The sequence below is a fragment of the Lycium ferocissimum genome, chromosome 2 (genome assembly GCF_029784015.1).
Source record: "Lycium ferocissimum isolate CSIRO_LF1 chromosome 2, AGI_CSIRO_Lferr_CH_V1, whole genome shotgun sequence".
NCBI classification, from domain to species: domain Eukaryota; kingdom Viridiplantae; phylum Streptophyta; class Magnoliopsida; order Solanales; family Solanaceae; genus Lycium; species Lycium ferocissimum.
The window spans coordinates 45,231,407-45,242,585 of NC_081343.1; the positions used below are offsets into that span (position 1 = coordinate 45,231,407).

General features: G+C 32.8%; 1 protein-coding gene across 5 annotated transcripts; it reads left to right on the forward strand.

The window, feature by feature from the left end:
* Positions 1-2,632: 2,632 nt before the first annotated feature.
* On the forward strand, positions 2,633-6,663 carry LOC132039855 (G-type lectin S-receptor-like serine/threonine-protein kinase At4g03230). 5 transcript variants are annotated; one of them, XM_059430399.1, is made up of 7 exons: positions 2,642-4,375; positions 4,868-4,996; positions 5,184-5,245; positions 5,348-5,558; positions 5,659-5,896; positions 6,022-6,172; positions 6,251-6,662. In XM_059430399.1, the coding sequence occupies exons 1-7, from the start codon at positions 3,085-3,087 to the stop codon at positions 6,548-6,550; spliced, it is 2,382 nt and encodes a 793-aa protein (XP_059286382.1). In that variant the 5' UTR covers positions 2,642-3,084; the 3' UTR covers positions 6,551-6,662. The 5 variants fall into 5 exon arrangements, with proteins under 5 accessions (XP_059286404.1, XP_059286391.1, XP_059286399.1 ...); XM_059430393.1 differs by having other exon boundaries at positions 2,643-4,375; positions 5,067-5,245; XM_059430421.1 differs by lacking the exon at positions 6,251-6,662 and having other exon boundaries at positions 2,633-4,375; positions 5,067-5,245; positions 6,051-6,172.
* Positions 6,664-11,179: the final 4,516 nt, after the last annotated feature.

Genomic DNA, 11,179 nt, shown 5'->3' on the forward strand with positions numbered 1-11,179 from the left:
TACATATATATATAATATCCTGCCCGACCATTTAGGCTCGGTGTTATTATCATCATCCCGCGTTCAGGGCATCCGCGTACGGGGTAACATCATAAGTCGCCCACCGCAAGGTGTGCACATCTACGGTGTGCCACTATAGTGCTACGTGTGAGATATATATATATATATATATATATATATATATATATATATATATATATATATATATATATATATTGCATGAGAGCCCAAATGAAAGCTATAACTCTATTGGGTGACGTAAGGTCGGTAAACCTCCGATTATCATTTTGGAACTATCATCATTATCATATCTCACCTTGAAAGAACAATTACCATAAGATGAGATCAACAACAATGAACAAGATCAATAATCATGAAACAAAGTCCAATAGTATCATAAGAACATCAAGAACTATAAGCTTTAGTATTTCAACAAATGGAGTCATCATGGAGGACATTTGTATATATGTTCATATCGAGTGATCATGCCATAAGAAAGAAAAGATTAGCCTCAACATACCTTTTCGTCTCCTTAACTACTTAGCGTTTTTCCTTCCAAGCTCTCAAATCTACATTCAAGAGGATTCATACTAGAGTTAAGTTTTGAAAACACTCATAAGTTCAAACTAGAGTAATTAGTGAGCTAGCGGAATTTGGGCAGCACTTCCCCTATTTTATCTACTTCCACCAAATTCCCAAACAACTCCCAAACGATAATAACAACATCAACTATACCATAATCAAAAGATTTCATTCAAACTAAACTCAATTCAATCCCAAAACTTCTTTTAACAATCAATCCATAACAATAACTTCAATACAACCCTATATACAGTTGTATACGACACTTCTTTAACATCATTATTATCCCTCATAACAAGATTATGCACAAAACATGCTAATAATTATAGCTCAAGTTAATTCACAACTCAAAATATCATCAATTTCATATTTGAACTTTTCCTCCAATTTCTTTTCTTCAAATCTTGACATAATAACCAAATAAACTCATAAGCACGAAACTAAGATGAAATCTTACCTCAAAATTCAAGAACACTTCAATTCCAAGGTTACTCCACCTTACAAACACTCACCCAAGCATCTTCAAGAAGAGGAGACAAGTGTAAAGCTCACTTGGAAACCCTAAACACTTTAATCTTCACCTTGATATTTGATTTAGGCTCAGAAATATGTTTGAATGTGTTTGGAGAGGTTTCTAGGACTTGGAGTTATGTCTAAAATGATTAAAATGAAGAGGGGTCATCATACTTAAATTCTGAAAATTTCCAACGACTTTGTATTGTACGGTTCGTATAACTTGGTCGTATAACAATACGGTTCATATAACTCGATCGTATAATATTATATGGGCCGTATCTTTGGCCTCGTATCTCAGATTTTCAATCTGTCAGTTGCATTGGAAAGAAGACTCTCTGAACTTGAATTTACATAGGTTATGCATTCCGTAACTCCTCATATGCTAAGAGATATACCTCCCTCAAGTTGGACCAAAAATCCTGTCCAAAATTCTGCCAAGTTTTCCCAAAGTTTCGACAAACTTATTTTCTTCGATTCGCTTGATCCCGGAACCTTTAGATACTTGCTTAACACTTGTTAAAAGTCTTCCTTAACCTTATAAAGGTTCCATGGCCCCTCCGGTTTACGCTAGTTTACCTCACAACCAACGCGAAGATTTGCGAGGTGTAACATCATCTATATATATATATATATATATTTGGTCTGTATCCTTGGCCATGTAACATTATACGACCAACATCCTCGCCGTATAAAATTATACGGTCCGTATAGTTGGTCGTATAATACTACCTCCAAAGCTACCTTCTCTAGCAATTTTTTAAAATCCTTTAATACGGTCCATATCTCAAAATACGGACCATATCTCACTTATACGACCCATATTCCATATTTTCCAAAAATAACTTCTGACGAAACTTCCCACTTCTATTCACTTATTCTCCAGTCCTTTCGTAACTCACCAAACATGAATTTAAGCAGTTATAAACACAAGTTAAGCATGTTCAACCTCATATATCTTCGAAACAAATCCCGATGTTCAAAACTAAGACACCAACGTACTACGAATCTCAATACACAAAACTACAAGGTGTAACATTACATTAATTAAAAATAAGCTAATGATTTTTAAAAAAAAAAAAAAAAATCCGTCAGCGAAAAGGATATATTTGACCATTTGTTTAATGACAGGGCTATATATGCACTACTTTTTTGACGAGATATATATATGCTCTAAATCACAAAGTTGAGGAATATATTTGCACCTTTGCCCTAAATTTAATGTGATGGCATATTAAGATCACAAATTCTTAAAGTATTTCCTTCTTTTAATCTCAGATATGTGAACAAAGAATGAAATGGTTGGACCAGGAACAAGCTTGGAGACTCTTAAATTTGTCATTTCGATTAGCCGCCTCTACAGTTCCTCCACCTAACTTCAAACAATCATGAAAATTTGACAATTTTAGGAATAAAAAGATCATATTACTGTATTAGGAGGTTGACACTTTGACACATAGAAGAAAAAAAGATGAGGAATGTAAAATGTCAAAAAAGATTGCTTGACTGCTTTAATTTAATTGACTCCAAAGAAGAAAAATCTACTTCCATCAACACTTCCACACGTGCCCTCTTTAATCTTTTCCTATTCTACTAACAATTCTTGTAGTCAGGGAAGTGAAGAACAACTATTCATTTCTAAGTTCTAGTGACCTATCACCACAATCACCATGATCCACGAGTCAATTTTTAGATTCACTGTGTGCCACCTACATGACCGAACATTTATGGCCATATAATCCCGGAGCTACCTTTGGCATGGTAAAAGTAGTAAAACCGAGCCCCATGCCATCACTTCACCATCTCCATACTTGTCTGGTCATGGTGTGATCCAAATGCTGGACTTTCTTCACACATGTAACTAGCTTGATCTTTGGTCAAAGAAAATTTTGTTAGACTGCTCTATCAGACTCCAAAGCAGAAATATCTCCTTCCACAAGTACTACAAAGAAAGAAAAATCATCTTTTCGACCACCAACTTGTGTAGTCATGGAAATGAAGAACAACCATTCATTTCTAATACTCTTCCTGCTCTTTTTATGCTTCGAGCTAAACATTAATCACTGCCTTGAAGGGGACACAATTTCTGCTAATGAATCTCTTTCCTTGGGCCAAACAATTGTATCTTCAGGTGGAAATTTTGAGCTTGGTTTCTTCAAACCAGGTAACTCTCTCAACTACTACATCGGCATATGGTACAAGAAAATTTATCCACGGACAGTAGTTTGGGTAGCAAATAGAGAGAAACCAGTTAATTTAGATGGCAAACTGAGTTCACCTGAGTTAAAAATTATTCAAGGCAACTTGGTACTCCTTGATAAGAATCAAGACTCAATATGGTCATCAACAGATGATGGAAAAGACGCCACTCTCAATAATTCAGTCATAGCAGTTCTTGGTGATGATGGTAATTTGATTTTGATTGAAGTGAGTTCATCGACACCCTTAACACTTTGGCAGAGTTTTGATCACCCAACAGACACATTTTTGCCTGGTGCTAAGCTTGGATATAACAAACTTACACAAAAGAAACATGTTCTGTTTTCATGGAAGAATTCGAGTGATCCAGCACCAGGATTGTTTTCTTTGGAGCTAGACCCAAAGCGTGCCCAATTCATTGTAAAATGGAATCAGACTACACAGTATTGGGCAAGTGGAACATGGACTGGTGATACATTTAGCTTAGTGCCTGAAATGAGAATCTACTATGTTAACAATGCAAACGAGTCCTATTTTACATATTCGATTTTTACAAATAGTACAACCACATCAAGGTTGATCATCGACTTCTCAGGACAAATGAAGCAACTAACATTGTTGAGTAATGCGGTTGGTTGGAATGAATTCTGGGCTCAGCCTAGACAGCAATGTGATGTTTATGGTTATTGTGGGGCATTTGGAGTTTGCACCAGTAATACTAATTCGCCCTGCAATTGTTTAAGTGGCTTTAATCCAAGATCGATCGACGAATGGAATTCGAATGATTATTCTGGTGGCTGCGTAAGAGACGGAAAGTTGCAATGCAATGCAATTATTGAAGAAAAAGATAGTTTTTGGATGAATTCAACTATGAGATTACCTAATCAACAATATACTAATGTCACAGTTGAGGAAGCCTCACAATGCAGAGATAATTGTTTCAATAGTTGCTCTTGCACTGCTTATACTTATGATGGCTTAGGTGCCTGTTCAATTTGGACAGGGGATCTCTTCAATCTGCAACAACTTGGTGAAAATGAAACAGAGAGGACTATCTCTGTCAAACTTGGCTTGCCTCAAGGTTAGAATAGCATAAATAACTTACCTATATTCCTAATTAGATTTACATCCGTTTAATTTTATATGACAGTGTTTGACTGCACACAAAATGTTAGAAAGAAAGAAAGATATTTGGCATATACTAAAAGTACCTTTAGAACTTGTGTCCTTCTCTGGACCCTGCTAATGCGGGATGCTTTGTGCACCGCGCTGCCCTTTTTTTTACTTTTAGAACTTGTGTTCTTAAACATGTCTTGACATTCTATGGCTATAGGAGCATGTTATTAAGGGTGAAATAGAAAGTTCAAATTTAAAAAGTTCCCGAGTGTGGAAGGGTATCATTATTTTTGGAACAGACTAATGGAAAGAGTGTCATATAAATGGAACAACACGAGTAACTTATATGCACTGACAAGTAATCTTTAATTTGGGAGATCATGTAACAGATGGTCCTGAGGCTTAGTAAACTTCAGCACTAATCTAAATATACTTGTTTTCTTGCCTTTTCTTACAGCTCAAACTAAATCAAAGAAATCAATGAAGCTAAAAGCTGGCCTTGCTGCCATAATACCTTTTATGGTTCTACTCATATGCAGCATTAGCTACATTTACTATAGAAGAAGAAGATTGGCAAATGGAACAGGTACTATTTGCCCAATGAATGTCACTCTGGATAACATTTTCTTTTATAACTTTCGGGATTTAATTTCAAGGGACACAAATTTCTTACTGGCACAAAGCTGAAGGAGAAGCAAAAGTATTGATCAATGAAAACGATGATAATAAAGTCATTGATGTTCCATACTTTGATTTGGAGACTGTTTTGGCAGCTACTGACAAATTCTCAGATGCAAATAAGCTAGGACAAGGAGGATTTGGTCCAGTTTACAAGGTTAAAATTTCCTTCTTACATCTCTATATATCGACTAGTCCTAACTAGTGGATCGGTGTGGTTGGTTTCCACGCATAGTGTAAAGATGGAAATTTTTTGCAGGGTCTCTTTCCAGGAGGAATAGAAATTGCAGTGAAAAGGTTATTAAGTCATTCAGGACAAGGGATAGATGAATTTAAGAATGAAGTGACTCTAATTGCAAAGCTTCAACACCGAAATCTGGTGAGGCTATTGGGCTGTTGCATCAATGCGACGGAACAAATATTACTTTATGAATATATGCCAAATAAAAGTTTGGACACATTTATATTTGGTAAGTTTTCTAGAATAAACACTTCATCACAAAATTGTATGTTTTTTACATGATCTAATTTTATTGCTACCATTAATTATTTGTCATCATGCCGTGCTAGATGGATCACTCTGTCGATTATTGGATTGGAAGAAACGTTATGACATCATATTGGGCGTTGCACGAGGTCTTGCTTATCTTCACCATGATTCGCGACTACGGATCATTCATAGAGATTTAAAAACTAGTAACATTTTACTAGACGAGGCGATGAATCCAAAAATTTCGGATTTTGGCTTAGCAAGGATTGTTGAAGGAACAAGAACAGAAGCAAACACAAAGAAAGTGGTGGGGACCTAGTAAGTATGACATCCCTAATTCATATCGTTTATTTCTTGCAAATGATCCTAACAATAGGTGTTTAGATTTTCATTTGGTAAAATTCTTATACTTTACTACACTTTGTCCATATGTTGTAATCTAGTGGCTATATGTCTCCTGAATATGCATTAGATGGATTGTTTTCCATCAAGTCAGACGTATTCAGTTTCGGAGTAGTCGTTCTTGAGATAATCAGTGGAAGAAAGAATACGGGATTTTACAAATCAGAAGAAGCCTTAAACTTGTTAGGTTATGTAAGTGAAGAAACTCAAACTTATTTATTTTTGTCTTTTTTGCTAGTCTTGATATCTAATTGGAAGTTATCATCACAGGCATGGAGATTGTGGATAGAAGATAGGGCGATACAATTAACAGAGAAGTCATTACTTGAATCATACAATAGAAGTGAAGTGATAAAGTGTATCAATGTGGCACTCTTGTGCGTACAAGAAGATTCAAATGACCGCCCTAACATGTCAGATATCATTGTAATGTTGGTAGGAGAAAATATGTGTCTTCCTAGACCTAATCGGCCAGCTTTTGTAATGAGAACACACATATCTAGCACATTGTCTTCTTCCTCCAAAGTCTCTAATAATCAAGTGACAATCACAATAGAAGGAGGACGATAGTGAAAGGCGGATCCAAGATTTTTATTTTATAGATTCTAGACTATAATATATTTTGCGTCTTTGCGTTATGAAGATCATTTGTACATAATAAATTAATTTTATCACAAATACAGGGTTTGAACTAAAGTTATTATATTGGGGAATCTTAGTAGCTCAATGGGTTGGCTGTCACTTTCACCTCGTTGGTGAGGTTTCGATTCCCCACCTTGTAATCCCCTTCCCCTGCCCCCTATGTAATAAAAAAAAATTTAAAAAATAAAAATTATTGGGTTCTACCGAATCCGCAACCATCATTGTGGCTCCGCTCCTGAGGATAGCAATAATAGGTAATCATCTATTAGTCGACATGTACGTACAATTGTGATTTTTCCTGCAGATGTTCGAAGCACTAGTGTGACACTATGTCCTAAAATCGAGCCATATTTTATAACATGCTCCTATAGCCATATTTTATCCTATTCAACTGCACTAGTTCGGGGAAATTTCTCATACCATTCATCGTTTGAGGTTTTAGATAGTACCAATTTTTTTTCCTTGATAGTTCCAAATATTTTACAAACTCAATTTATTTCATATTTCATTGAAACAAAACAATGTGTGCTCCATAAATAGATAATTAGAATATATATGCAATCCTATTTTAAAAAACTACTCCCTCCGTTTCAAAATAAGTGTCAATGTATCCTTTAGCACACTCTTAAAAAAATACTAAAGCCTAAAAATATAGGTATTTTGACTAAACTACCCTTTAATTAAGATTTGCATATTAGTATTAACTTGACACACTAGGAATTTAGGATTTGACCACTTAGTACTTAATAAGGGTAAATCTAAAAAAATATTAAATTAATTCCTTCTTGATAATGTAAGTGCACACTTATTTTGAACAAAAAAAAAAGTTAAGTGGACACTTATTGTGAACTGGAGGTAGTATCTTACATTACCTAAAAAATTTAGGCAGAATACCTTGGGACCCCTCTAAAGTTGACACGTTTTATTCAGTGCATATTTGAACTATTTTTTATCCTAATTACCCCCTAAACTTGATAGTTTGATAGCTTTGACCCCCTAGATGTCGATGTGGCAATAAGCGTCAATACCTCTCTTCTAGGGGCATGAGATGGAAGAAATCGAAATTATTAGCTTCTAAGTGGGGTATTTTCAAATCATTAATCACATGTAGTCATATACAGTGATTTATTTGTTCTAAATTTATATTTATTCTTAATACAATGCATATTTTATCTCAATTTTATATTTATTTTTATTTCTTCTTTAGATGCAATGTCTAAGCTTGTGTATTTGAATGAATGAAGTCTTTTGGAAAATGTTCTCTGGAAAATGACTTATTTTCTACAAATATTTTTCAGAAAAATGTTTCTGATATTTGAGTACTAGAGATGAATAAATATTCCCAACTTTTTTTTATCAGGCCCAGCTCTTGGATAAGGCAGCCAAAGCACTTGCTTTAGGCCCCACTTTTTTTTTGGCCCCATTTTGAAAGTTTATGAACTATTTAAAAAAAAAAGTATTTTAAAGTAAAAATTATAATTTTTTTAATAAAAAGAAAGAAAATTAAACAATTTAAATCGTATGAAATATTTTTTATTTTTTATTTAGTGGTAACAATTTGAGATCACTAGGTGATCAGAAATATATTAGGACAATTCGAATTAAAAAAAGATCATCTTAGCCTCAAAAAAACCTTTAAACATATTAGCCGCTCAAATATTTGATGATTTAGAAAAAAAATTTGAAGTAAAAGTGGTAAGAAAAATAGTACAAGTAGAAGATAATATTTCAATTGATACACTCAATGAGATTAAAAGACGAGAAATATTTACAAATGTCGGTATTTGTTATAGAATAATGTTAACAATTTCTATAACAGTAACATTTGCGGAAGAAGTTGTCAAGCTAATTCGATAAAAAACTATGAGAAAAGTTTGATTATCAAAATATCATTAATAACTTTGCATTTCAAAAAGTAAAAAAAAAAAAAAAAAGATTTCAATATTTAAGAAAATTATATTAGAGGCATCTCATCCAAGTTTGGCTTTAGGCCATCAACTTTGTTGAGCCGCCCTGTTTTTTATTAAAGATAGATAACAATATTAATTAGCACACAAGGTTGTGTTTTGATTAAAATTTGAGTATTAAAGATTGATAGTAATGTCTAAACATTTCTTCATGCAGTGATATCAAGTACAGAGTTAAGATAATTTTGAAAAGTAAATATCTTAAAAGGTCACTCAACTATAAGAAATTATGTAATAAAGTTATTCAACTTTATTTTGTATCAATAAAATCACTCAACTTTGAGTCTTTTTCTTATAAAATCACTAAGCGAAATGTGACATGACGAAAAAATAAAATTTCTTATGCCATGTAGACATGCACCCACAAATAAAATAAAATTTTAAAAGACCCATATCTTATACCACAGTCCACAGCCACCCACACATCAAAATGAATTTCATCTAAAAACCCCTTTCCCCTGTTCTCTCTACGCTTAGAACTTGGATCAAACTTGCATTAGAAAAAGAAGGCAGTTACGTTTTAAACCCAATGACCAACAGAGGGTGATTTGTAATTGTAAGCTTCATGGCTGTCCCTTTAGAATTTATTCCAGTAACTAGAAGCGAGTAAGCACGACCCAAGTGTTCAAATTAAGTCACTTTATTTGAAACATAAGGGTGCTGAGGGGTTGACAATTTCCACTTATCTCCTAACTACATTGCTAGAAAGTATTTGAATATTTTTAAAGTTGATCCAGGTTGGAATGTTAATGGAATTGTTGAAATAGTAAAGGAAGGACTTTGGTTATACTGTAGAAAATGTGAAAGGATGGAGGGGCTAAAAGTCAAGCATTAAAATGGATTTAGGGTGATGAGAGTCTTCAGTATGGCCACTGTAGTCTATTTGGTTTAATAATGTAAGTTTGATCCAAGTTCGAAGTCAGAGAGAACAGGGGAAAAGGGGTTTTAAATGAAATCCATTTTAATGAGTGTCAGTGGGTTGGTGGGTGGGGTATAAGATATAGGTCTTTAAAAATTTTTTAGGCAAAATATATGTTCAAATGGCATAAAATAATAATTTATTTTGACATGTCTGATTTTTTTATGACACATTTTAACTTAGTGATTTTTTGCATCTAATTCCTTGATGGCAAAAAAAAAAAAATGATAATTAATAAATAGGCGAGTGAAGTGGTAAAAATAATTTTTAATTTAATAAAAACTGATTTTTTTCAACTCTTCTTCTCCATTTTCACCACTACCACCCCCACCACCCAAACCCGCCTCTCCTTTTTCATCATCACCACCACCACATCCCCCTCTTCTTCTTCACGCCCCACCCTCCATTTTTCTACTTGATATTTTTTTTTTAATCACAATTCTCTACAACAACTTCATCAATTCATAATGATCTTCACAATTCTTCATCAATCCATAGAAGAGAGAATTTTTTTAAATCTATAGATAAGTATCTTTTAAAATTAAAATACAAACTATTTACAGCACCCAATATGGATTTATTAACATGATTAACATGACAAGTTGGAATATCTATATGAGAACACCAAACAAATTAAGAATATATTATATTTCATACAGACTAATCAATATAATATTTCAAAATAAAAAATAAGAGTTATAATATAATATTTTAAAATAAGTACCACCATAATGAAAATTTATACCTTTTGCATGAAAAATAAAAGGACCTAATTTGGTATGCAAAATGAAGAGAGAATTTTGCGAGAGAGAGAGAGAGAGAGAGAATCAAGAAATAGCAAAAAATTTTTTTGCAAAACTTAGAAAAATTGTCACGTCAACTTTATTTTTTAAATATTCTTGATTTTTTTTTTTTTTTTAAAAGTTAAACCAATTGGTGGTGATGGCATCTTTGTTTATAGCTAGTAATTATATTTAATGATGGAAATATGTTGTTTAATGTGGAAAAAAATATGATATTTAAAAAAAGTTTTTGTGAAAGATTAAACTTTAATTAAGGATTGAAAGATAATATATTTGAATAAATTAAAAAAATAGATTTGAAAAAAGTTGCTTAATAAAAAAATTTATTTTATTTCACACTTTTAACGTGGATGTGATATTTAATTGGGTATAAAATATGAATTTAATGCCTAGTTAAATATTTCTATTATTAAATGTTCTGTAAAAAATAGGTTTTTAGTTTTAGGTGTGATATAAAAATGGTATAGTTTTGAAGTGATTTTAGGTATTTTTTATTTTACTTGTGGGGTTCATGTTCATATGTCATAAAATAATAATTTATTTTGACATGTCAGATTTTTTATTTTATTTTTATGACACATTTTAACTTGGTGATTTTATAAGAGAATGCCCTAAAGTTGAGTAATTTTATTGATACAAAATAAAATTGAATGATTTTGTTATATTATTTCTCATAGTTGAGTGACCTGTGAGATATTTACGGAAGGAAAAAGACATTTGTCTAAAAGTTAGGCTTGTATTTTATCTTTTTCGTTGAAACTGTCTTCCCTAGAAATTTTCCGATGACCAACCACAAAAGAATGGCTTATTTTTTGAAAAACATTTTCCAGGAAGTAATTAGTATGCAAGACACACACTAATCAAATTA

Bases quoted from the DNA above. Each gene is read 5' to 3' on its own strand.
- LOC132039855 (XM_059430393.1), top strand. From the start codon at position 3,085: ATGGAAATGAAGAACAACCATTCATTTCTAATACTCTTCCTGCTCTTT. The intron at 4,376-4,867 runs GTTAGAATAGCA...CTTTTCTTACAG, and splicing joins CAAACTTGGCTTGCCTCAAG to CTCAAACTAAATCAAAGAAA. The intron at 5,897-6,021 runs GTAAGTATGACA...GTTGTAATCTAG, and splicing joins AAGAAAGTGGTGGGGACCTA to TGGCTATATGTCTCCTGAAT.